Genomic DNA, 27,775 nt, shown 5'->3' with positions numbered 1-27,775 from the left:
AATGAAAGTTAAGCATGCAAAAACACGAAAGTGAACTTTTAATGTTAGTTTTTATTTTCAACCCTTTTCATTTGAATAACCTTAGATTATTGGATTTGTAAATGATTTTACTTTGTTGAAAAACTGAATATTCCACAGTTAATCGTGGTAATGTTCATTCGTTAATGTTGCTTTCTTGGCCAGTTACTTTTGTTATCAAATAAAACAAGTTTATAAACAAGTCATGGCACCGTGATACACGTGATACAACCATAAAGGTTCAAAGTTTGTATTTCACATGCCACGTTAAATACATACATGTAGCGGTCTAAGCAGCAGAACGTGAGCCTAGAGTTGAGGTGAAATTGCCCCACTAGTTGGCAAATAACAACCAGTCACCGCAAAACCACAGAAAGATAATTTTCTCTATTTATTGTTGGGTGTGGAAATCGATACAAGATTGGTTGAAAGTTGTGCCAGCAGTTTATCAATGTGGTACAAAACCAAAGGAAATAACAGTTTACATCGCTGTTAGGAAACTTTGCACTGCGAGCTCGACAATTGGGGATTCCAGGATGTTCGGGTTCATGATATTCTCGTGGCAGTTTTGTGTAACGGATGGGGCATCTGTTGTAAATATTTGATGTTGCATAGTTTTAGACTTTTAAGGAACACATTTGATGCCGTCCACATTGGGTAGGTGTGAAATGAACTCATTCTGCTCCAAAACTAGTTTGAGATGACCCAACAGGTCAACCAGATCGTAGCAACGCACTAAGCTGTTCTGGATTCCAAAGTTTTGCAGGCTCTTGTTACGGATAAGTTGTTTGGCATTCACGTACGGTAATTTATTTCCATGCAGCAGCAACGTCTTGAGGTACTTCAGCGGCACAAACACGAGAAAGTTTAGCTCCGTGATCTGGTTGTAGGAAAGATCGATTTCATCAATCAGATCGTACTTTCGCATAGAAAAGGTACCGAACTCGATGTGTTTTATGAGATTGTGTCGCAGATTGATCGAGTTCAGTGATTGCAGCTCCGCAAAGATCCCAATTGGTACCTCAGGAATTTGATTGTGCGAAAGATCGAGAGAAGCTAGTGAAGCGAGATCGTCGAACATATTCCTTGGCAGGCCTTCAAAAGAAAAGTTCATGTGCGACATATCGAGGTCGTGCAGCGATGGGAGGTTGTGTAAAAAGTCAAAATTTTTCAGTTGCCTGTTTCCTGATAGAACAAGCGATTGTAGACCCGTCTGGTTGTCGAAGGCATACGGACCGATGCCTGATATTCGGTTTTGCCTCAGATTGATCCTCGATGCACTCAGGAAAGCATTATTTTCGATAATGCTTATATTGTTGTAGGACAAATCGAAATCTAACGGTGCATTTTTCACAATGGCTAGCGCTCCTGCAGCTATTTTGGTGATGGAGTTTCGACTCAAATCAAGATTCTTCAGGCATGTGAGGGGAGAAAACATCCCGACAGGTATTGATGTGATTCGATTGTCGCTCATATTTAAATTCTCAAGCGAGTCCATGTTTGCGAAGGTGTTAATATCGATGAGCTCCAGTTCCATCTTCATTTCAGTCATATCAAGCCTCGTTAGTCCAGTAAGCTTGTTGAGGAAGGTGAAGTCTTTCAGAGTAGGGTTTCCATTGAGGATGAGTACACCGAGCTCGGTAGGGTATTCAAATGCAGTGACGGAGATCTCTCGTAGACGGTTGTACGACACATCCAATTTGTTGATCGTACTGAAAGTGTTTTCTTCAATTCGTACTAGATTGATGGCATCTGCTTTAACCGAGCGTATGTACGGAATTGGTGGTAGCGTGTGAATGTGGCAGTCGAAAAACTCGATAGAGTCCCGATATCCTTCGTTACGGATTTCCTTGAATCGATCATCCTCGGTAGCATAAACATTTTTCAACACACAGTTTCCATCAAAATATTCGCAATTTAGACGAATTATTGCTGCTTCAGTTACTGTAAGAATCGCTGCAACCGCAATGCAGCTCGCTAGAAAATAGAACCACACTCGAAACATATTCCGGATGTACTGAATGAGCCAAAATGTATGAAAGACCACGAGTAGAGTGATCAGCGTTTGAGTTGATAGGTCTTATCAGCTAGAAAGTCAATAAGGTCGGCGACAAAGTCAATTCTCATTCTTGGCGTTTCTATGTGGATGATCTATTTCGCTTGTGTCGGACGATTCTAAGCAACTGCGAGATGTTTATAAATATAACATACAGCTATACTTACTTGTTAATCAATACTCATACATTTGTTTAAATAGAAAACAAGTTTAAATAAAACCCAGCTACTGGTGTACATTGGTAATCGTCAGTTTTCACTTTTATTATTTATTTTCAATCCGTCTGATTGAACTCAATTTGTTACACATCTGAGATACAAAGTGTTGTATAACTTGTTAGTAAGTTGAAGAATTACGTTCTTCACCAAGTAAATGAGTAGCATCATTTCTGTGGAAAGTGCTAATGTTATCGCTGTTATTCATTTTCGTTCTGATTTTGTTTCGCCCGAATATATTACTAACCAATGCTTTTCACCATCAGATATTGTTGATACAATCAACCTCCTCTCGTAGTTTAGTATTAAACAGATTTGAACATACGTTTCCATTTTATGGTTTTATCATTTCTAAATCGTACTTGCTCAAGTTTCGTCTCGAGCTGTATTATCTGAGCTACCTACTTATCTACAAGATCCTGTAGCGATATTGGGTTTAATTTTCGGTTTTGTTGAAAATCGCATGAAAAGTTCATTCAAATGGCAGTTGACGCTAGCGACGTGATCCTACTTCACCCTTTTATTTTCACAATGTACATGAAAGTGGGTGAGTTCCCTGGAATGGTCAACTAACCTGCGTGTTTCATTTTGTATCTTCTTTTATTCTTTTCTTCAATTTTGAACTCCAAGGGTGGAAAGTTTGGCGAACTTAATTTGAGCAGAACCGGCCAGTTTCGTTTACATCAATTGTTGTTCCGTGGCGCTGTCGATTACGTGCCAAACCCGTTTCCGCTAACTTTATTTATTACTTTAGTAAGGAAGTTTCTACCTTTTTTATAATCGTCTTGTCTTGTGACCATTTACCACCGAACTCCCCATTGCTTGTACTTTTAAAACAATAAAGTAGGTTGAAACGAGAATCGAAGTATCCTTTCCATACATTTTCAAATGAAACATTTGCTGTTTGGTTATTGATGCCGGTTTTTTTGTTGTAATTTATACTCTTGATGAAAATTCTTTGTTTCTCAAGCAAGCCTTCTTCTGTTTTTAATTTATTGTGCCATCTTTAAATTGATAGCCCGTCTGAAATCTAACTTGCATTTCACTGTTTGTTCTGCCTGTTGGAGTGTTAAGGTTTTCTTTGTGTTTCGGACTGTTACATCTATTTCACCCAGGGCAAAGTAATATTTCTGACTCTATTGCGTATCGATGCCATATGACATCTACCCTAATAGCCTAGGGAATCTAAACAGCACATATTGAATTGCCTTGTTCATGAGTAACATGCGTCACATTAATGCTCGGTTCGTTTTGCAAATAGTTCATGCTCACGCCTTGACGAATCTGGTATTCGGTTTGATATGTTAACAATTGTAGAGTAAAAAAACTAATCCGCTCATATTTCCCATGTGCTCACACAAGAACAATACTCTTGTCGGTCGGTTGGACACTCAGCTTATACCGTTTTATTGATAAGAATGACAATTTCTTAATTTACGTTTTACTTCTTAACGCTGAGTAAAATTCTTAAAATCTTCTTCCACAAGTGTGAAAGAATATAAAGAAATCGGTTTTCAAATTTTCTTTATACGGTATCAACTTTTCGAACACAAAAATTGGTTTTTTCTTGCCTATGGCCATGGTTATAATTTTCCTAATTTAATTATCTTCGAATGATATAACTTAGTAAATATACTTTTTACAGTCTGTTTTGTATTAAAACGAGATCTATTTACACATCTTACGCTGTACAAATAAGGTGAATGGGATACCACACTCTTTAAACTCTTTCCATAACTCGAACTATCATCGAGCTCAATTTTGCTCGTTGGCATGTAAAGAATGACTCAACAACTTGAGTGAAACTGAATTAAAAGTAAAAGGTTTCAGAGCAATAAGGAAGTTTAGATTAGTTTAAAACAAATGAATATTATGGTCTTATTTTTGATTTTTAATAACAAGCATAAGGTTTATTTGAAGATAGTAAATCATAAAAAATACATGAAACAATATCTAATAGTACAATGTCATTCTATGTAGATCCCCGTCAGTAGATAAGTTAAGTCGTACTGTTGCACCGAAAAGCAGTTTCATTTTTTTTTTTTTTAATGAATTGTAGTTTAAAGAACTGAGAGAGAAAAGGTGGGTTTGTATGCTTTCAATGGCGGTTCAAACGATCATATCATATGAACGTTTTGCATTATAATGATCTGAGATACAGTGAGAAATGGTATTGCATTACAAAAACGGAATCATAAGCACGCACTCTTACGCACGCCAACGCACTTTGTACAGGTAAAACAGAAAGAGGGGGTGAACGACACAACTAGATGGCTTTACTACGTCAGTCGGAAGTACTTCCACCGGATACTGTGATGGTAGAAGAGCAGGATGGTAGAGAGCACAAACGCGACCAAACTGGGCCCGGAGAGAATGGTAGAGATGCCGTGATGCATGGCCGCGGGGTGTTCTCCTGGAACGAACGGTGGCAAGGGGGAGTTTTCCACTAGCATATGTCACCGGAACAGGTATGAGCGGCATAGCGCCGATGGGGTCACACTTACCATTTAGTATGTGCACTCGCACGGAGGCCGGATTAGCGTTCGAGGGTTCGCAGGTGTATAGCCCGGAGTCACTCGCGATCGCCTTCTGCACGAGCAGTCGGCTGGTCGTCAGGATGCCCTTCTCGGTGACGAGTGAAATGCCTCCCCGGGGCGAGTCAAAATTAATGTCCTGCGAAGAGCGAAAAACGTGGTTGACGGGGGAAAACGGAGACCTTTCCAAGATCCCGCGGGGCGGCTGAGTACTTACATCACGGTTGTGCTTCCACACGACAGCTGGTGGCGGCTCGGGAGCGTACTTCACGATGCAGGTGAGATTTATCGTCGAGCCTTTATTGATAAATAAATCAGGGCCACCGTTAATCTCTGTCACTGGTTCTTGAAGGAAGAATTGTTGACCAGAAGAGTGTTGGGCGCGGGTCGGAAAAATGGTTGTATTTGATGAACGCGTAATGGTTCCCAATCAAACGACGGAGTTGACATTTCAAATTATGTTTTCGATGGAACGAAAAAAAAGCAATAAAAGAAAAGGGAAGTTTATTAAATATACATTTACAATCGCATTGGCCACGCAAATACAAAAGACCCACAGTTTGTCCGGAATAAGTAGGGCGGATAGCGGACGATGAAGTTGTTTACCGTTGCTTGATCATAAACGTAACGCTAGAGAAAATTGGACCATTACGTTGCATGAAGATTGATTTTACATGAAGGCAATTTGTGACACTGCATTCACAGTTTATTAAACGACATTGGCTCTACGGGAGGGTAGAATGTAGAGCACTTAACAACTTTTCTTAATGGCAGGAAAAGAAACATGCGTTTCAACCAACTTCAGCGTTTTGATAGAGGCGTAAGGTGTTTATTAATCATTAATGTGGCACTCACGTGACACATTTGCAGAACATTGAATAACCTATTTAGCATTTCACAATTATTTCCATGCAAAGCAATGCGAGCAATCATTGCTTCTTAATGAGCAGAGATTTCCTGCCAAGATGGTCGTTAAAATTTAACGAACCTCAAATGTGGATTATATTATGCCGTCCTTACTTTAATTTTTTTACTGAATTTACCACCAGAAAAAGGTCATTCTCATGCACCAAAATCAAAGAAAGCAATATACCATACTTTTGGCATATTGCTGAAATCTGGATTGCTTTGTTTATGTTAGTATGTGATGATTCTTGTAGCTGAAAGTATAGGCTTACCATACTCGATGGTTCTTGTGGTTCCGTTGTGGACGGGTGAGTGGTGAGTGAGTTGTTAAAATTTATTCCTTCCCTTTCCCGTAACGGGAACAAATCGTAAATCGTGTGGTTGTGGCATCCATAAAAGCAACAGCTACAACCACAGCAGCTGAGAGTTATGTGGTATTTGTGTGCTTTTCTGAGATGAATTTTGAGAAGTCTTGCATGAGTATGGGCACGAGAAGAGTGAATAAAAATACGCCAAGTCCCCGCGGGCTCTAGCTTGAGAACTGTCAGCTGCTTATAATATTGTACATGTTCTACATATTTCATAACATCCGGAAGCCGTATGTTTTCTACGACCTCCTCCCTACAAAAGCACCCGGGACGTCGTTTTACCGCGCCAAGGTTCCGGTTCCGGTGAACTGATTTGTCGATTGCTCCTGGGCCGCACGGGCTGTCAACAGATTCTGGCTCGTGGAAAATGTTATGTTTCATTTGGATCAGTAGAGTCGCTATGGTGGGAGCTGGGTTGCCCATTTTGCAACGACTGGCGCCGGAAACATATTAGAAGAAATGCTTTTAATGTAGCTTTCTCCTCTTCTATCCCGTTAGGCGGTTGGTAAACCACGTAGAAGATACGGAAGACGGCTTGGTCGAAGGACGGTATGTGTATCAAGCAAGCTGTTTTGTACAGGATATACTGAGAATAAAAAAACATTTAAAGGTGGAACATTCAAAGCAAACCGGACTGATTGAAATTAATTTCACCTAAACGAGTCACAAAAACACGGGACCCTCCGACATCTTTTCCCGTTTAGGATTGCTTTTCTTTCTGGCCGTGGGAAACATGTTTCGCTCGCGGAAAGTCACGTTGTTCGAAACGCTTGGAGCAAAAACACCAAAATGAAACATAGCTGCCACAACAAGGCGTTCTGCTATCGAAGGCGCAGGCAACAATGTTAAAGTTCGAAAGTTGGATGGTATTGCAGTTTTCCAACACAAAGACCAGATGATAATAGTTTTCTCTTGGCCAGTTGCTGGCGCAGCATTTGGTCGAGATTGCGCTGGCGATGGCGTCGAGACAAGTCGTGGCAAAAAGTGCACGATAAACAAGTTTGGGGCAAAGTATACAATAGTTGAAGGTTTGCCGCTTGCCGGCAAATGGAAGCAACATTTTTCCCGTTATTGAAAATTGTTTGACGGTATGTGCCCTGGACAGCGCGGGCAAAAGTGAAAAAAAAGCTAGGCCCTGGCCTCGCGGTTGAGTGGAAGGATTGGCGTCGTACGGTGTTACGTAGTACTCACCCACTATCGTGAGATAGACAAAGTGTCCGATTGGTGGCGTGGTCGATATTTGACACTCGTAAATGCCGGAGTCCTTGCGCTGCGCATACCGAATACGAAGGGTCCATTCCTCCGTATGGGGAGAGTGCATGGCCTCGAAGCGCTGGTCGGAGGTGTAAGTGTAGCGGCCGACGGTGAGCAAGTGGATGTCCCGATGTCGAACCCAGGAAACCTGCAAAAAGGAAAAGCGAAGATGGGTAAAGGGAGCGGATGCATCGGAGATCGAAATCGAAACGAATAGAAAGCGGCAACACTAGCACTTCCGTTCCTAAAGCGAAATGTCAGCCAGAAAAGCTAGATTTTTTCCAAAGATTGAGAATCATTGGCAGTGTGGGCTAAACGTTCGGCTAGACGGTGGGCTAACATTGAGCCAAACCCTGAACAGTACAGAGTAAAAGGGAAAAAAAACGACACAGAGCGAGTCGTGAGACAGAAATAGGAGCGAACCGGTCAAAGTAGCATAGGAAAGGTATTGCTTACGTCTCGGAGAAAGACTGGCGTCTGGTTTTCAAATATATTTTCCTGCTGCACAACGGCTCGATTGACGGATATGGGAAAGCATGAAAGTGAGCGGGTTCTTGATGTTGCTAAATCTCGGTTAGTTTCTGCACTTTGCGTTTGCAAACAGCTATTTTGGATACGATAGTGTGTGTATGTGTGTGTGTGTGTGTGTGTGTGTGTGTGTGTGTTTGTGTGTATGTGAGGCCATTGAGCCATCAGGAGGAGTTCGGAAAAGACCAGAAGCTCAAATATCTGCTTTTCGTTACCGTACGGGGGATTTATCCTACAACCGTTCTGAATGTTTGTGCCGGTCGATGAAAGCACAGCAAGTTGGCTCCATGCTTTGCAAGTTGTTTATCGTTCGTAATGTGTGCAGGATTTATTATTTGCATCAGTGAACTGTAGGGCATTTAGTTTTTAAAACAATTCCCCGAATAGCATGCTTTCGTTGAAAGCGGTAAGGGATGATTGAAAAGAAGAGTGATCAAGAGAATTGAATAATTTAATTGAAAATATATTTTGTTAGCTTTCGTATATCCTGTGAGGTAGACTTTTTTCAACCTGTTATGCAGTATTGCATTTCGAATACTTTTACAATTTTACTTTCAATGAATACATAATATTGAGCTTTGATGTTGTAATAAACCCGATTGGTAAGTTCTGTTATCAAACAATATTTTTAATGTTCAACTAAACTACTAACTAACTAAATCCAAAAATCCAATGCTTCTCTGTTTCTCTGATATGAGTTTTAAGAAATTAAATACAATTTTAGATTTATATGGCGGAGTCATGCCTTTTGATATCCTTGCTTGTTTATTTTAAATTCTGCAATCTTAACAACACAGCTACTCCATACCTTCTGTGCTGCTCGGTTATGCAAATATCTCTACCAACCATGACACGGCTTGTTTTCAAAGACTTAAAAACATGTGCCTCCTATTCAGAAAATAGTTAGCAGCCTTGTATGCGGTCATGAGGTTGAAAGCATAGCCGTCATATTCAACTCCTCCTGTGGCAAGTTGGGCCAGCCGCGCTGTGCGTTCTATACAAGGGTGCGGGAATGGGTTTCTGGGCTTGCTATGGGGCACTGTCGAAGCTGTTTAGAAATCTCAGTATCACATCGTTATACTTCGCACCTTCTTTGGCGGTTTCATCGCTCCTTGGCCTGGTGCCGGCTTATTTTTTCTCATTAAGTGTGTTAGACGATGAATTATGGCAGAATAAACTGTAGCACATACACATGTTCAGCGAACCGGTAGCAAGTGTCGACGGCGCACCGCCATAAAGGAAGACAATCACAATAACAATAATAATAATAGTAATAGTAGCTATGATAATAAGTGGGTAATTTTTGCTCTCGCCATGGTGCAACTTGAGGCTACAAGTAGCATCAGAGGAACAAGTGAAGGAACCGACACTCTGCGTTTCCCATAGGAGGGGAGTGAACCAGAACATGAGGCTCTAAGGTTTCTACTATACACTTTCCTGGTTTGTTGAAGCGTTTCCATACGGCCTGGAGCATTACTCGTTATTTAAGCGTACTGCATTAACATGGTGGCATAGGTTACGCATGTAAATGATGGCGATAAAAATACAATTTTCAATCGTATGTGAAATAATTATTTTCAGCAAATTGGTTAATAAGGAGCAGAGCAAAGGGTAAGGATGTTTTGAAACAGCATCAAGTAACATATACTTAGCATATCTACAGTTGGAATAAGACAATTTTACTTTCCTTTAAAAACAGTGAAGTCTTGTACAATCTGTGAAATGAAACAGTATTTATCTACAGTTCTAGGTTTGGCTTAAAGAGTAAACATTACTGCCTTATACAACCATGCTGAATATAATTAAAATTCTCTCTTTGCAGTTTTAAGCAGGGTGTCTGCACCATCTGGTGCTTCCGAATTAGGCTACCATTTTCAAAGAATATAACTGCATTCTGCGGCCAAGGGGAATCCAGTGCACCATCATTAACTAACGCTGATGTTTAGCCATTGCCTACGATTATCCTTAAGGGGTAGTGGGTTGATAATCCCAACAGGATGAAAGCAGACGGGGTGAGTTGGTGCCCCGGAAAATAGAGAGTTAACCTCAACAGGACATGACAAAATAAGATGGTTGCTCGTCTACCGTGGCGCAAGCAAGACACAATGCAGTCAGCGTTTTCATTCGCCAATTAGAGAAGATTCAAGCAGCTTTTGTCGAACGAAAGTAGAAGTCCAGCAAATAATTATCAGAACCCTAATCCAATCTCAAACAGCAAATGACGTTCCTTCATCCTTGAAATTCAAGAAGAATCAACAAACTGCTGTAAAAATGTTGCTTAGTCGTGAACCAAAGATTACACCACAAGCGCTGGATTGCGAATGGAGCCATCATGGTTGTGGTTGTTCTGGTGGATGGTGATTAGCACAATAATCCCGGACATTGACGAAAGTATGCGATTTATCCTGAGTCTAATTAGGATGGCATTTTTGCTTCCGTTAGCCAATTTGGACAGAAGAATATTTACACGGATTACGGAGTATGGCTATGTTTGGTACCTTTGAAAAGGATGTAAATAGACGTCCCAGAAAATGTTTGGTAAAACAGGACGCTTTGGAATGTATTGCAAATCAAGATTTTTTCGAATATATTGAAAAACAAATCTTCATTATCTTACCGTTCGATTGCCGAGGTTTTTCACCTTACAGTTGAGCATGACCGTTTTGCCCACGAGCCCCGTAATGTTTGTTGGGACGGAGGTATCAAAATAAGGCCCAGTTCCTGGCGTTGGCCACTCTTGGAGGAATTCGGTGCGAAACTTTCTCGATCCGCCGACGAGTTCGCCTGAAAAAGAAAACAAGGTAGAATTTCTTGCGTAAGTGCGTATAATCTAGGCAGTGTGTGTGTGTGTGTGTTGCTCAGCGCAAAAATTTGAGCAGTTACTTGAGGTGTTTTCGAGTGTTTCGAGGAAGAGGCAATTGTGTGAAATGCACATTGAGGTACGCGATGCTAACAAATTGAAACATTAAAGTTTTCCGCTTTCTACACCATAATCCCCCTCTACCACCTGCCTCTAGTGGCCGGATTGCTTTCCATAGGGTCGAGACAGTCTCTTGTGCCGTGTCTGGCTTATGTCGATAATTCTACGAGAAGTGGAATTTAAATATTAACAAGTACCATCATCCTGCAGGGCGTTGGAAGCATACATTCACACACATACACAACTCAGCATAAAATCGTACATTCTTGAAGGCGAAAGAGAACGTGCTCTTTCTGCGTCGTTGAGCCAAAGACAAATGAAATGACAGTACCATGAGGAGCTTCATTTTCTCGCCTTACTTTGGGCAGAAAGTTTCCTGAGAATATAGCTCGAGGAGCGCAGTTTCGAAAAGGGTATGGGGAAAGCCAGTCGAATTTTGCAGCTATGTTTTTAATTTCGTTACAGAGGTTCGCCAGAAGGAGACGCATACAAGATATTTAACATAACCATAACCTACATGTTTCATGGGCTGGATAAGACGCATGGCGATGTGTGTTAAGTGGGAATGTGGGGATAGAAGTTGTACTAAATTATTGTACACAAGCGAATGACTAAACCGATTTTAATCTGTTCCTGTTATTCGAGTTCTCGTATGGCATCTCAAGACTGCCAAAAAGTTGAAAAGCATTTTATAAGTTAGCTTTTTCCACCTCAGCGCAGGAAATTGCCCTGAATGTTTATTTCAAAGTTCATTATGGGACACGTTGTTAGCATGCTTGTTTTATGCGAGTCCGTTTGGGTTGGAGTCTAAAGAATGTGTTAGGTGAGTTTTTTTTCTTGCCCTTAGGGATCCTGTTTCGTATGTGAGTGTGAAGTATTTAGGGTTGGTAGGATTCCTTCCAGCATCGTAAGAATCCCGTACAAACAAGGGGTTCCGGCTGCCAGGTATTGGTTTAGAAAATGTTTATGGCTTGAGGAAGGGATGCAGGAATTATACAGATAGCTGCGGATGATCGCCCCTTATTTACGTATCTCTGCCACTTTGACCGGTTTGTATATATCGGTCAGAATTTTTAACTACGTCCTAGGAATGATTGATACGATTTGGTTACTGGAACGGCGTGACGTTGTTAGGTAAATCTCTCATCTGTTGGAACTGAAGGTTCTACCATTTCCGTGAACAGTGAATAGTTAAATGAAAATGCTGATTGCAATCATCGAAAATAGCAAAGTAAAAAAGCACAAAAACATCCCTCATTGTATGCGGAACATAATGGTTCGGTCATTTCGAGCTTGTTAGGCTTTTACAGGATTTGAAGTCGGTCGTTCTGCAGGAAAAGTCACAAGATTACCGTTAAATGAATAAACCGACCCGTTTCATGCAGGCACGGGGTAACCAAGCACTCGCCGAGATTAAATTCCCGACAACGAACGTGAAAGAGGGGATGCTTTCCAAAGGTTGCATGGTAAATTGGAAGAATAAAGGGTACATGGAGAGCGCGGATCAGTAATTGGAAAATCTCTCATTTTGACTTTAGCGACGCATTGACATTTCACCCAGTGCTCAACCCGCAGGTCCCGTCAGATGGTCGGCATTATTTATTTTATTTTAATCTCCATTACCTGCCCTCGCCTCGAGCGATAGCTTTAACATTTCCGGAGGAATTTTGATTCACTATCGATGGTGCTGAATGTAAATTCGGGCTTGTGTTTGGACCCGTATGATTTTGCACCGGCGTGCAAACAACACAAACATCGGCTTTTACGATCTGGCAAGAAACTAGGTCGAACCAGGGGCGAATGCAGTGTAAACAGGTCCCGTTGATAATGAGAATAAACTGCCGAGTGTTGGAGGGCAGGGGTTTTGTTGCTAAGCCAACATCCATTCAATCGCGGAAAATCTCAAATTTAAATCGGATTTAATTTGGGGAAATGCAACCACTCGCTGATTGCAACTCCATGTTTTCACCATCCCCAGGAGATTTTCGATTTTCGAGGCAGAGCTGTATGTGAGTACATTAAATATCTGACCGGTATTTGTGTATGTCCCTAGTGTGCACTTCGATGCTGTTGTCTTAATCCCGCTCGGGTGGAACAAAAAGCATGATATGTTATTTACATAAATTCAATTTTGCCGTTGCGTTTTTATCTGTTAGCGTTTCAAACGCATGTGTGGGAAAACAACATGATGAACAATAAATGTTTTTTCTGAGGCTTTTCCATTCTTAGTTCTTTTAGAAAGGAAAATTTCAATAAAATTTCGGTTTTTGTTGTGTTCAGTTTAACACAAGTTTTAAACGATTTGTTGATTTTTTGCGTTAGAAAGTGTATCACATCATCCTAAAATAGATTTCGGCTTTCAACAAAAGGTAAAACAAAATAAATGTATTTTAATTTGGCCTGTCAAAGAGAATAAAAAATGCCACTAAGTACAAAATATTACGTTATTTATATGATATAATTTGTTAACATAAAATGTAAATAATTGTTGAATGGATTAAAAAAATATTAATGTATACGATAGCAGGTCCTATACAATCCCTGTTAGGCTGACTGGGTATGTAAAATTATTTTCAGAATGCATGCTTACTTTACACGAAGACTGAAAATACACGCGCAAATATCAGTTTTGTTATCGCTTTTATTCGTTTCGTGTTGACGTTAACATTCTTGAGCCGATGCAGATGTAAGCGCATTCAGTGTTGATTTGAGTGTTTAACTGTAAAAAAACAGCACAGATTTAGTGTGTACACCAAAATCTTATCAACAACCATTGTACATTATCAGAAACATTTAACTATTTCCCATCCACTCGCACTCTATATCAGGTGCGCAATTTTTTTCCAAATCTAATTTCACTCATTGAGCAAAACACACATTTGTGCACATTTTGACAGTTGACTGACCAACTGACTGCATTTTGCCGTTTGCAAAAGTTATTTTGCACTACATATAAACTAAGTATTATATTTTTGAATAGTTTTATTGTTTATTAAACATTATAAATTATTCAGTTGGAGGATAACTGTTTAATCAGTCACGAGAGAGAGAGGTTAGGAATAATTGCGAATGCAAGGCACACAAAATTTAGCTTTTGTCACATAGTTTTAAATAAGTTGGTTAAGATGCCACACCACCTTACCAAATCAATAAAGGGCAAATACGACGTCCTTAATTGGTTATTTATTTCGCGCCATTTAACAAAATCGGAAGTTAAAACATCATGCAACAATCTGTAGCAAAGAGATTTGTCAAAATACCACGTTTTCAAAAACCTTTCTCACATTGAATAATAACAAATTAGATGTATTAGATTCAGGAGGATTTGTTAGATTGGATAATGCTGTTGGTACCCTTTTTCATACATTTCTTTGAAGTGACAATCCAACCATTCATTTGTTATACATCCAGGATTTTTTCTTCCATTGGTAGAAATATATGTATGTCACATGTTCATCCATGTGTGTTGGGATTGTGCTTTCACGCAAGGGATCTTTTTCGCTGTGCGATTTCTCCACAAAAGTAACTATGAGTCTGCTTATGCAAGCTTTCCGTTTTTCCAACCGGGTTTCTTTCAATTCCAGTAGCAAGATAAGTAGTGAAATGGAGCAATGCCTGTGTGTATCATGGCAACAACGAATTTGCTAGGATAAATATACACAGCGCTGCTTCTGTTTGCAACAGATAATAAAATATTTGCGATATAAATTCGGCGACATTTATTATTCCTGAGGCAACATGCTATGGCAAAAGCGATGATAGCACAACTACGAAATCCACTTTTTCGTTGCAGGATGAAGGTGTAGGTAGAATGAAGCACAGTGCTTGTCAGATACTCGCTTTGAGCAAGTTGCTACAAATTCACCCTCTTCAAGGCTTCAAAGGTCTAGGGCCCAAAGGGGAACATTGTATTTCTTTGTGACAGGTTCGCATCAAAGTACTAAAAGGTTCATTTTTAAGCAGTCTTTTTACTTCAAACGTTGACTACCCAAACGTTTGAATGCACATACATGGAACATAGATGGGACATGAATAAGAATTTGGTAGAAAACATTTACATTACCGAGAGTTCTAAAAAACTTGCTTTCTTTAATTTTGACTTGTGATTTTTATGTTCAACCCATTTGTCACTTTATGTTTTTTATATGATAAATCTTAAATCTTTTTCTCACGATCTATTTGCGGCTAACATGTTCATTCCGAATAGTAAAACTTGCCTTCAATGTTGTAAGAACATTGTGGACCCATTTTGTATCTTCAATGGAGCAGTTGAAAATGCTACAGCATGTCAAGCAACCCAATGTCGCACTTGAACAATCCCATCACATCCAATCCTGGGGATAATTTGTACTAACCCCGGCGATCTGCTCCAAAGAAAGCCTTTTAATGGCGAATGGCACGACACGTACTGAAAATAAACGATGTGGCAATAATCATAATCATATACAAATTCTCCCAGATCGTTTAGAGTGGGAAAAAATGAAAGGGTGAAGGGATCCTTAGTTACGCAATATGAAACTAGGCAATGCGATTCGGGCTAGCTGAATGGTTTATATTATTATTTTTCGTTCTAAAATTCAAAAGGACAAGAAGTTAAAACTAGAATAATAAAATGAAGCAGAAGATAGCTCCAATAATAAAATATAGACGTTAAGTCAGGGTAAGTCATGTTTCAAATCTATTTATAGATTCTATTAGAAGAACAATAGGTTAAGAAAACAAATTTACTTTTCGAATGATTCTAACAAAACTGTTTTTTTCATGATTCATATAATCACATGAGTTATTTTATTTTCTCATTGTGCTTAACGTGAGATGTAAACAACAAGTGATGCTGGCTTTTTCTGCGTCAGTTTGCGGTGAACGAGTGGAGGCGCCCGGTTGTTTTCGGATATGGACTCAAATGGGTTTTCAGCGTGTGGGTATGGGGAGAGCAGTTGTCAGTAGTCGACTGTTAGAAATGAATATGAAGACATGCTTAAACTGCTTGACTGGTTCTGCTACGTATACCGCATTGTCAAATCAGTGTTTAATTATGCTTTCATCAATTCGTCGTATATACGACGACTCGATACAATAATAGTTGTTTTTAATAATAGTTGACTTGGTCATAATGTTTGTTGCAAATATTTTATGCCAGGTCCATTTAGAGGTTTATTTGTTTTAGATAATATGTTTTTAATGTGAAATGTAATTTAAATCTATAATTGCCCTAAGTATGAAAATCTGTGTAACAGGACTGAGTTGGTTGAGAAATGCTTTGCACATACATTTTTCGGTTGGATAACGTGAGTGGAAATATGATAATATGGTGCATAGTACGGCCTCCTGTACAGGGAAACTTTGATCAAATGAAATGTGAGTGCTACGAAGGGAAAGTTTATTAATTTTGCATTCAATTTCTCACGAACAACCGTGAAGCGAGATTTCAATTAGCTTTCTTTCCCAGCTGGCGATATCGTTACAGATATCGCGGATACATTTAGCTCGGAGATAGCACAGCTGGCACAAGCAGTTCTTTCACATTTGCACTCGAACGATTGTGTATGGTTCACTGCAATTAGTCGATGCAACTATCAATCCTCTGTTCAGGAAAATCCATCCGAATCATGGAAACACAAAATTGCCGCCACTTTGCATGCGCTTGCCGTTTTCTTTTGTGCTTCTGATGAATGACATGCATTAGCGATACGTGCATAGAAATGGAGAATCAACTAAATTTGTTGAACTGATTGAACTTTGAACCATATGTTGATTGCAAGAGAGTATGAAACAAAATATGGAGCAGCTATAGCTGGCGTATCGAAATCGAAGAAGGAGTAGCAAGTAAGACAACGAGAAAGAAAGTAGAAATAAAGCTACTGTTACAGTTCGATGAATCGTTGAACTCTTGGCATAGTATTCAACAATGTTAAAGTTTGCCACTTTTCAGAGCGAAAGGTGACCCATTTATTCAATCTTTGATAAAAGTCAGGTCATGGCTTCGGAATTCTTGAAAAGTTTTTGAGTTTTCAGTTTAGTAAGATTGCACGGAACATTAAAACCATTAGTAGCCGAGCACAAGAGAATCACAACAACTTTGAAATATCGTCGAACGTTTCGGTCAATGGTTTGATAAAAGTTTTACTGGTTGGCAGTAATTAAAGCCACGGGTGACAAGCGAGGCGGTATGGCTTTCTACACATTCAACCAAAACTTTCTCATTCTTAATTCGTTTGGCGTCATCACAGCGAAAGTCACACAACAGTTACACGCGTTACTCTATATTGTTAAGAAAATTAAATATTATTGTAGTTGAGTGTTTTGAATGGTGGTAATTTTTTTATAATTAATTATATACATTTTGTTGCTGTGGATAATTCAATTGAAGCTTACTTAAAGAATTGTAATTGCTGCTATTAAACAGAGAATTTGTGGCTGGTCCAAAAAGGTTTTCATTGCCAGAAGCATGTAAAGCGAATACTATATAAATACTATTTTCGACTGGAAGCTGTATTAAAGAACATTTTGAATTTTAGATTTATGCTAAGGACAATTTGAAATTGATGACTTCCCTGAGCAGTGGATACTTTATAGACTACGTAAGGTGTTTTGAAAATGTGACTGGGACAAAAATGTAGAAAAAAGAAGAGTAAACATTCCTGTGCCAGAACCGAACAGATAAAATCGTATCCATGCAGTAATCGTGCGTAGTTGGCTGCTTTGAGAGGATAAAACAAAAAACTCTTTCGTTGGACTGATACCATAAGGATCAAAATAACTTGGGTTGCTTACGAGGTTCGTATTTTTTCCAGCTCCCTTCAAACCCTAATACCTCTTTGCTTACATCGACGACCGGGCGAGGTGCCTTCCAATGCAGGTTACGGAGATGGTAGCTATTTGATAAATTGCGTAATTCCGGGAGCGAGCCAAGTTTATTACGTTTATGTCTGAGACATTTTCATTTTGCCTGAAAGGTCCTGGAATGATGCGAGTGGTCGATGGTTGATGTGGTTTATTGCGTAAAAAAACAACCGGTCCCAAGCACGTCAACCAACAGTTGCGTTGAGACGAGTCTTTCAAGTTTCAGTACTGCTGTTGTCGATACGCACGAATGCGGTGTGTGGAAATGACGGGCTTAGCTTGAAAATAGGAAATGTCGAAAAGATGTTTTATCTCTATCAATTTTGTTTGTCTCCGTGGTATGTTGTATGCAAGAACTTTTTCCTGAAGCTAGCGTACCGATGTCTTTGGTAAAAATTGGCAAATTGTTGGTTGGTTGAAGCGAGGAAGGAAAACGAAAAAGCCGAATGAAAACAGTAATCAATATAGGAGTCGACCCTATTCGGCATGTTATTTATCTTTTTTTGTAGATGGCTACGAAGCAAAGATAACGGTTTTCTTTTGGCTTTTAGTACGGTTTTAAATAGCATTTCATTTATATGTTTCCAGTACCGGTCATAGTATTAAAGGATAGAACTTCCAGTATAAGATAGCGAGACGTTGACAATCTATTTTATTCTTCATATACTTTTTTCCTTGTTGATATTATGACTGCGGTATGGTGTGGGCTCGCCTGATCTCGTTTGATAGAGTGAAGGTGTTTTAATGATTGGATTTGTAAATATCTTATGCTATGAAAATTAATGAACTGGCTTAGCAGACAGACAGACAGTATTGGCAAAATAATTTTTCTTTAGTTGGTGTATTTTAAAAGTTCCGTCTTTTTTTTGCATGTCCCATGAGGCGCTTACTAGACATTTTCCCTTTGTGTACGTGAAGCGTCAGCCCTCTCGTGCAGGGCAGGGTCCAGTCTCGGTTGGGATACGAACCCAAGCTGACGGGTGAGCCTTGTCTTTGACGATCGTGGTCAGCTTTTCTAGCCGGTGTAAACGCTCGGCTGTCACGGACCCCCAAGCTTCACTTAAGTTGTGTGAAAATTTATTCACTTGTGTACTTGTAAAAGACAGGTGTTGTTTTAAAAGCTATTGGAGCATTGCATGATTAACAATTATTCTAATTAGCGAATTTTTGAGTGGCCAACTATATAATCCACATCATTGGAAACAACGATCGTGTGATTGATCTGGATATACTCGCGTGTGCGGACAGTCACTGTCGCCTTATCCAAACTGCTGTATTTTTTGTATTCCTTATTATAAAACTCTATAAAAATATGCTTTACACACTATAGATTAACCATATTTTACAAAAAAGTGTTGGAATTTGACTCGTTTGAATTTTCAATGACTCATTTAAAAATACTCATTCGTTCAAACCTTGTATGATATGAAAAAATATCCAGAAAATATGTACGTATTAAAAAATAAGTACTATATCGCAAAGTTTAGTATGATTTGTTTCTCTATACACCAGGCTTGAACAATTATTGTAGAATGTGATGAGTAACGAAATAAAAGAATCTCGTTTTGATATTCTCGTTTTGAATGCTAATCTGGTGATGATGTGGTGTGGTTCATTTGATTACTTTGTTTTGTCCTATCCATAGGGCCATCTCCGTACAGCTAGCGAAAAATGTGTGATGTGGTTTTCGTGGAGAACATTCCTCGGTCCCGTTAGGGACTTCAATGTTTCTAGTGTTCCGGGGGACTTCAACCTTTGTGGCTATTGTTGTTTCAGATGTGTAAACTGCTGAATGAGAGTAAATGTAGATCTTGTTTACAGTATGTACTTTATTGAATATAGTATAGTATGTCCCCTGTACGAGAGGACTGACTATCCACGTACAACAGGGAAAGTCTCGTAAGCCTTTAACGGGCAGGCATGACCAAGAGGTCGTTACGCCAAGAAGAAGAAGAAGTATGTGATATATTCAATAAATCGTAATTTTGTTTTTCTAGGGTCGCAGAAATTCACCACCTCGACGGCGTGGGTTCGAATCCTAACCGAGACCGGAGCTTCCCCTGTACGAGAGGACTGACTATCCACGTACACATAGGGTAAAAGTCTCGTAAGCCCTTAACGGGCAGGCATGACCAACAAGTTCGTTACGCCAAGAAGAAGAAGATGAAGAAGTGTTTTATTTAAGCTGCTGCAACCGCATAAAAATAGCTATAAATTAAGATAATCTTGGGTACGTGAGATGCAATCTTGAAAGTTTTGTTAATATAGGTTTTACTTTATTCGGACGATACGCAACATCTAAGCGCCCTGAGCAACTTATTGCAAGACGAACTTTTTAATGAGATTCAAGCGCCTTACATTTTAAATTTGTGGCCATTGAGATTTCTGAATTGAGCAAACCTGTGGGGATCCATCCGTTGGATCAATGACTATTTTTGGTAAGCTCGATTGTCGCTGTAAATTTCGTCGGTATCCCAATGGGAGCAACCGCAGGGATTTAGGAAGTTAGTAGCTGGTCGTAAATTAGGGATGCGATAAAAAATATTGATGTTTAGTAGACTTTTTAAAACACCCAAAATTTCTTACACTTCTTTCACTCATTCATCCGTAATATATTGAAGGAGAGAAAGGGAGCGTGATTGAAAATAGAACCGTGGTGCTAGTCGCATTAAGACTCAGCATGAACACTCAAATCCTTTTAACTTTTGTCGGGCAGAAAGATATTCCCCGTTGGGTGAAAATTGTATTAAGAAGTTTGCTTTAACACCTCGTTATCGAGTCTCTTCTGTAACACGGTCAGATCGAAGTCTACTAGCTAACGAGACAGAGTGAAAAGTGCGATCAATGTGTGCCATAAGAAGCGATAATAGATTGGTCTGGGAGTTGCATAAGTTATATTTAAGATTTTTTTCGTGATTTATATATAGCCGGCGCATATTTGGGTGAAGTAGATAAAAAGCAACGTTCCATTAGAAATTGCAAGCGTGGATAAAGTGGAGAGTATCTCAAACCTGTTACTTGACCATGAAAACTGTGATTTTCTACGCAACAACTAAAGTTATTATTATTTTTACACGTAAAACATGCTCGTCTAAGTAAACTCTTTAAGAAAAAAATCGATAAAAGTACATCAACGCGGAGCTAGCCACGTACGTACATATGTCTTGGATTTAGCAGTATAACAACGTTTACCAAAATGTTGAGGCGTGAAATATGTTTTACACAGATATGCACAGATTTTGATTTATCCGGAAACCGGTAAGAAGGGTGGAAACATTTTATCGTTTTACGGCTGCGATCTGTGTAAAGTTTGCTCTGGATTTACTCTTCAAAAATCCCATCTCCAAAAATTGACTCCGTAGGTATATTTTGATATTGAAAGGTGTACAATGAACTCAATAAAGATAAAAAGGATTTCCGTCTGCAGTTCCTCCCATCCGCCACTGGCGCTACCTCACTAGGCCTCGTTCGATAACAGACGGAGCTCTAGCAAAAGGTGAAAGATTCAAATGTAATAACACACCCGGAGTTAGAATGTAATTTTATTGATGCTTCGTCATCGTGCGAGTGTGGGAAGGTTCATTGTTATTTTATTTGTTCAAAGTTTGGCATGTGTGTATCCCTTGAGCGAAACGAGAGCAAAATGAGCAAAATGGAGGACCTGCTCTGTTTATGTTTATAGAAGGGACTTTCCCACGAATGTCAGCATTTTCCCTCAACCATGCTGAACTTGAGCCTCGTAAAATGAGCGAGAGCGGTGCATGATAAACACCATCACGTATATTTTTTACGCAGAAAATAAAATTTATTTCACAAAACTTCGGTCTAAAATTCAACACCGGCCTAAGCTGCTCTTTATCTAGAGGGTATCATCGTACTTTGGCAGCTTGCTTGCTAAGGTACACACATATGGAAAATTAAGCAAATTTTCGAACAAAGCCAGAGAAAATCATTGCACAGAAACCGTTCTGTTTTCGGTTTTTTCGTACGAGGGAAGTGGATATCGAAAAAAGGCATGTTCGCAGCATTATACTGAAGAGAAACGATAGAAATTTGCTTATCCATACAGAAAACGTTAAATTGTCAACGTTGATGCCAAGTCGGCATCTTTTCAGCCCCCTCCTGCGAAAGCATTTACGATGTCTCAGAGAATCGGCACGAGTGCACGTTTTGAGATTTGCACACATGCCATCACATTCCCTTGCTTCGTGTGAATTAGCATCGCTGTGGCAATAGCCTTCGGAAATTTTACCTCATGAAACGTGCCATTGCTGGTTCACTCATCATTAGCAGGCGTTTTCAAACAAGGAATGTGCATGACTACTAGTTTGAGATTATTTATTACGATAATTTGTTTTGTTTATATATTTCAGTCACATGAGGAGATAAAATGTTCGCAGGCAATAAAAAAAAGAATAATTAACGTTTTTTTAACGACGACGTAGTGCTGCGAACCGGGAAATTGTTTTTACAGCTTTAGAATTGACTGAATTGTTATGTATGGAGACAGAAAATAACATACAAGTGTGCTAATAGGTATATTGAAAGCGTAGCATTTTTATTTGATTGCTAAAAATGATGCGCTAATGAATACATCTTTTCTCTAGACTTTAGTAAAACAGAATGATCTAACACTTTGGTTTTATGCTGTTAGTAGGCAAATAATTTCTTGATGTTGTTATAAATTGTAATATCTCTGTGAAAGTAGTTTAGATTTCAATAGTTTTGATTATTTTAATTTTTGATAGCTTTGTACCATACAAAAGGCTTAAACCCATTAAGGTGTTTTGAAATATTTTCAATAGATATATAAATCACAATATAGTTGCAACAACACGTAGGCTACGTTATATTTGCTCTGAAATAAAATTTGATTCCATCATCATGCATAAACACAATCGAGCTTAGACAAATCGCCCAACATAGAGCAAGTGGATAAACGAAGCAAGAGCAGCATAAAAACGAACACGTAAAGTTTTGAGTTTTGAAAACATCCAGGTCCAGCTCATACCGTTCACAGTTTTTATTTTTCTCTGGTAGTGCAAATCCGGTCAGGGATTTGAGTTCGCGGGTAAGCGAACAGGGATAAATAATGGCTAAAAAATTATTAGCAAAATGTAGGAGTGACGGTTTTGCAGCTGCAGAATACGATTCGTTTGTTTTGAAATAGAACCGCAAACACATCATGTGAATGTATATCGTATTCCCTGTTTTTGGTAAATGTAGAACGACAGAGCGAATAGCGACGAACAACAACATAACAGAATATGTTTATACTACAACGCCAGCATTAAATTGTTCAACAATTTGTGTGAAATGGTATGACACGATAATTCATTAGTTTAACGCATCTCCGTCGAAATATTATTTTCATATTTAGTTTGTAAAGGATGAATAAAAAGTTCCAATTAGTAGTGAAAATGACACATTCACTGACTCATCATTTGGAATCAAAACATGAACCTAAATAAAAAAATAAAACAATTTTCTTAACTTTAATATCCATATGAGCTAGTAAAAACATTTTTGTTAGCGGTAAACAAAGCGACTAAAGCCCAGCTGAGTAAATACAGGAAATTTTTGTAGAATATGTCAAGTAATAGATTTCATATAATTTTACATGTTGTTCTAATACTAAATTCAACACTGTTGGTTCAAAGCAAGGAAACACAAGTTTATTTGATCGAAAGAACGCAGCTGTGCTACTCTAGCTTCACAATCACGTCCTGAGGACATTGTTGCTTATAATTTATCCTACCACTGATTATTTCCCTTTTGAAGGGCCCGCCGGACTCGCTAGGACGTGCCTTTGTGAGGACTCATTCTTCACACCGGTATCAGCTTAAGCCAATGTCTTTGGCCGGCCAATGATGAGGCAATACAAACGAAGAAGCTGGGCAGTACGTGAAACGTGCATTACAGGAAAAAGGAGCGTTGAGGAATGCTATGTGGGTGGGAATACATTTATCACGTCGCAAACAGTTAAGTCCGGTTAGCTAGACATTAGAAACGATGAAACGAAAAAAAACCAGAAGATACTGACGATGTTCTTTTACTTGGATTTGTACCATTCCCAAGTGTGATGATGTATTTAATTAATCGCATTATCTTGCCATGCTCGGTCAACCTAAATGGAAACTACAGTATTTCAATGAATGATACAGGCAGTTTTGTGCGGTGTGGAACAAACTAGCACTAAGAAAATGTCCCATCGATCTTTAGTGTCGAAATGTAAATAGATGTGTGGCTTTTACATGATGATATATTGTCTCCAATTATAATTGGTATAAATCTCATAATATGGCTTTTCGCAATGCCTTTGTCGAGTCAAATAAATGATCCGGTTGAAAATATAATGAAACACACAAACCCTACATATTGGAAAGTTGAATTTAGAACAAATTGAAAATGTATATATATAGAATATAATATTTTTTTCGAATTTTTCTTCGTCGAGAACAAAGTATCTGAGGGCGAACATAGAGTTTGAAGAGTAAGAAGTAAGTTCCGCCACAAATAGTAAGGCGGTTATCAATATCCTTGCCGTTTACGAATCTCGCCATCAATCATAATTTCAACTAAGCATCGTTAGTCGCAATCGGAAGTGTAGCAATCCAAACGAATACCAAAGAAATCTAAAAAACACATTTCAAATCAAAACCAAAAGCTATCTTGAGTTTTAATGCCACAAGGGCCAAAAACCCAACAACGGTCGATTCACGTGCTTGAACAGTTTCACATTTTGTTTTTGTGGCCACATTGTGAGTAGAACGAATGTCGTTGGATGTTGTTCTCTTTTCCTCCGTCCCCCACCATAGTAGAAAAGTTTTGTGTCCATCGGCTGGCAGCGGAAAGCGAGGAAGGAAGTCTCCAGCACTGAGGTTGGCCTTTTGCGGTTGAAACGTGGTTTCAGTATTTTTCAATTTTTCCCTCCTGCCATCGGCTTTTCCTGTCCGACTCCGGCGGACGTACGCTGTTGCAAGCTTTTCGCAACGAGCTTATCGGCCCGCGATGCTTATCGGATGGCATCATGCTGGATGTTATCCAATAAATCTTCCTGAAATCAATTCCGCAGGCTGCCAGCTACAAATGTTGGGTATCGCTCCCTTTTTTGCCGTTCTAGTAGTGGATAAGATTTTGAAACGACTTTTCAACGACCCCGTAACACGCCAAAAGCTCAGTTACATAGTACACATTTTACTGATATTTACCGGCAGGAAGGCGATTTCTGAAATACACGTTTGAAGAAAATGTAGGATCCTCTAGGTCAAGAGACCAAGTGACAGAATGAAGCCTCAGGTGACAAATGAGCTAATAGGAACAGAATGTAAAGATGTGTACATAAATAGTCACAATGTATGAAATTATCAAATCGATTGTATTGTCACCTTAGCGACCCGTACACTAAAGTTGCATTTTACAAGGATAATTAAGGAATCCTATCAGAAACAGTATTGAAAAGTAAGGGTGAATGAAATGACTTTTGTTCTATTTGCTTCTGTATTGTTTTAATCTGTATTTGAGGATGGGAAATTTTAGTAACACTTTTTACTACATGTTTATTACAGAATTAAATGCGCCACTGCCACCAGTGTAGTGCGGATCTTTGCGGAGTTTTATAGCTACACTGAAAAGTGGTTCATCACCCGTTTACCCAACCCCTACGTTTTTCCCCATCAGTTCGTTTAGAAGGATCTTGAAGGTCGTTTCATGAATGTTGTCGCTTCGGAAGGTTGTCGTGGGCGAAGCTCAAAATGTATTATATTTTTATGTAGGGCGTTGTAAATTTGCCTATTTTACTCCAGCAACAGCGACATCGCGAACCAGCTCCGCAATCAATGTTTTTCACTGAAAATCAACAGCCCGCGGCGTCATTGGCGACTGAGTTTTGTCCCCAGCTTAGAAAGCTACCCCGCCGGAAACGCGATTGTGACAGCAAAAGTAAACAATAAAAATAAAAATCCTCGCAAATACAGCACAGGGTCGAGTCAGCGAACGTGCCAGAAGCACCGTTTCACTCAGCGGGCGTCGGTTTGATGGAGGAAGTGGATGGCGTTGTAGGAAAGGCAGAAAACAAAGGACTAAAGGACAAGTTCAGGGTATAGGTGGTATCGAGGGAGAAGCGAAGATAACGAGAGACAGAATTTATTCTTCTCCACAACTAACCTCACTCTTTCGCCGCCATCACCGGAGGGTAGTTGTTCGTAGTTTGGGCTGGCCTTGTGGAACAGTTTCTTAGAGTGGATCGAAGAATCGTTTCTTGCATTCAGGCCGATGGTTCACCGTCTTATCCTGTCTAGGACCTGATGTCGTATATTTTTCCCTTTTTGCCAAAGCCTTGGAAGAAGCTCCAATCGAATAAATAAAATTCAGTTTAATGTATACCAGATATCAGATCAGCCACAACTTTCCTTGCTTGTTCCAGAATTCACATACGATTTCACACACCAACATATACACGCCCCACGATGTGGGTCAGAATGTTTTATGCGTTTTCCGTTCAGAGCATTCGTGCAAAGCCATTAAGAAAGGGGTTTGTGATGGAGGCGTCATTGGCAAATTTTGCTCACTTCTCTCGCCTTCAACGGGATCAGGGCGGGGGAATTCGAGGAGCTCTAAAAATTGGTTTCGAACTGTTTTGGGAAAGTCGCCGTAGGGTCAGCGGGTGAGCTCTCCGGTTCCCGTTTTGCGGTCTAGTGGATTTCACTTGGTTTTATTTTCTTCCACTGGCAAGGAAAGAAAAAACAATTTACTGGCGCCCTTTACTCGGAATGGTCGAAAAATGAAATAGATCCTATTGGTTTGTGGAACGAAACGAACCGAATGATCCGAACAACCGTAATCGTTGCAACATTAAATGTACCGGAACCTTGGCAGGATGAAGTAGATTGAGTCGTTGTCTTAAATGGCGTATAATTCAATTAATCTTAGGAAATATCCTTCAACCGCACAGCACAAAAAAACAACACAAAGTGGTTGAATGCGTTACATGGCTTTTCAAGTCATCCTGGTTTCCTTGTTTGCCGCTTTACCTCGGCCAGTAATGGTTTGTTCGAATCTAAGAACCATAATGGCAGATTAAATTTTGAAGAAAAGTTACACACTTTTCGGTGTTTTTTTATGGTCTTATATACTATCCATTCCGTTACGCAGGAGAACGTGCTTTGCTGAAGTATTGGACACTTTTGCTACGGGCCTTATGTTGAAAAGTTTCTTTTCGAAAACAATTTGTACACAGCAAAGTGTTTTATGTCTTCTCTTTTTTGGCCGTTTTCATCATCTGTCACTTTACGATGCACCAGGGTATGGCATGGTTTTTGCCCATTTCCATAAACTTTTCTCCCGTTTCCACGCTCAAGAGCGAACGACAATCGCTTTTTCATTGGTTTTCCCTTTTGGGCAAAAGATATAATGAACTGTTGTTCATTATCACTTTCAAAGACCACATCAATTAAAAAGTGAGGCTTTAGTCCTTCATTGCTATGCATAGCACTCAGAGTCCGCGGACAAAGGAACAACGCATCCATGAGCTCGGCAATATTTTACCGGAGCGAAGTAAATACGCAAAAAATTCTTCGGACGATGTTTTCTCAGCATACAGAGAGCGTAGGATACTTTACGATTCTTTGTGTGCAGTAAGCAAAAATGGTTGGTAAATTCGGAGGAAAAAATATTTTCCCTTGGGTACGCTTTGAATTTGGAGCAAATAAATTGACCCCTCGGATACTTCATAAAGTAAACTCCAATACCAATTAGGCTGAACGAAGAAACGAAACTTTGCGCCCATAAGTCGTTTGGAGCTGGGAGGTTTGTTAGGGTAGAGAAGAATCGTTTAGAAAGAGAAAGCATTTGAAAGAGGCTACGAATTTTCCATAAGCCTCATGACAGCATTCGTGAGACGTGCTCAAGCAAGACACGATAAGCTGCTCACGCCTCCGACTACGAATTGAGGCGGTAGATTAAAACTTCTTCCTTTTGAAGAAGGCCTCGAGGCCACGTGTGGCGTGTTGTTCGATAGTTCGTACGACCGCTTCGATAATAGACAAAGGGAGAAAGAAGCTTCCAGCAAGGAAGCAGGCAAAAAGTTACGTCCAGGATCGTTCTAATCTTGATTGCTGTTGCTTGTAAACGGT

The 27,775-nt window shown here is 39.5% G+C and overlaps 2 protein-coding genes across 2 annotated transcripts in view; both read right to left on the bottom strand.

The window, feature by feature from the left end:
- Nucleotides 1-643: 643 nt before the first annotated feature.
- On the bottom strand, nucleotides 644-2,023 carry LOC131271736 (platelet glycoprotein V-like). The gene has a single exon (XM_058273257.1). The coding sequence runs from the start codon at nucleotides 2,021-2,023 to the stop codon at nucleotides 644-646; it is 1,380 nt and encodes a 459-aa protein (XP_058129240.1).
- A 2,545-nt stretch (nucleotides 2,024-4,568) lies between these two features.
- LOC131271737 (zwei Ig domain protein zig-8-like) overlaps nucleotides 4,569-27,775 on the bottom strand; it is a 38,987-nt gene continuing 15,780 nt past the window's right edge. Inside the window, exons 3-7 of the mRNA XM_058273258.1 lie at nucleotides 10,497-10,663; nucleotides 7,289-7,499; nucleotides 5,041-5,168; nucleotides 4,794-4,962; nucleotides 4,569-4,702 (exon numbers count right to left, since the gene is read on the bottom strand). Coding sequence (XP_058129241.1) covers nucleotides 4,569-4,702; nucleotides 4,794-4,962; nucleotides 5,041-5,168; nucleotides 7,289-7,499; nucleotides 10,497-10,663 — 809 coding nt within the window. The remainder of the gene's footprint in view (nucleotides 4,703-4,793; nucleotides 4,963-5,040; nucleotides 5,169-7,288; nucleotides 7,500-10,496; nucleotides 10,664-27,775) is intronic.

Source organism: Anopheles coustani, chromosome 3 (assembly GCF_943734705.1).
Source record: "Anopheles coustani chromosome 3, idAnoCousDA_361_x.2, whole genome shotgun sequence".
NCBI lineage: Eukaryota > Metazoa > Arthropoda > Insecta > Diptera > Culicidae > Anopheles > Anopheles coustani.
This window is presented reverse-complemented; position numbering and strand designations above follow the sequence as displayed.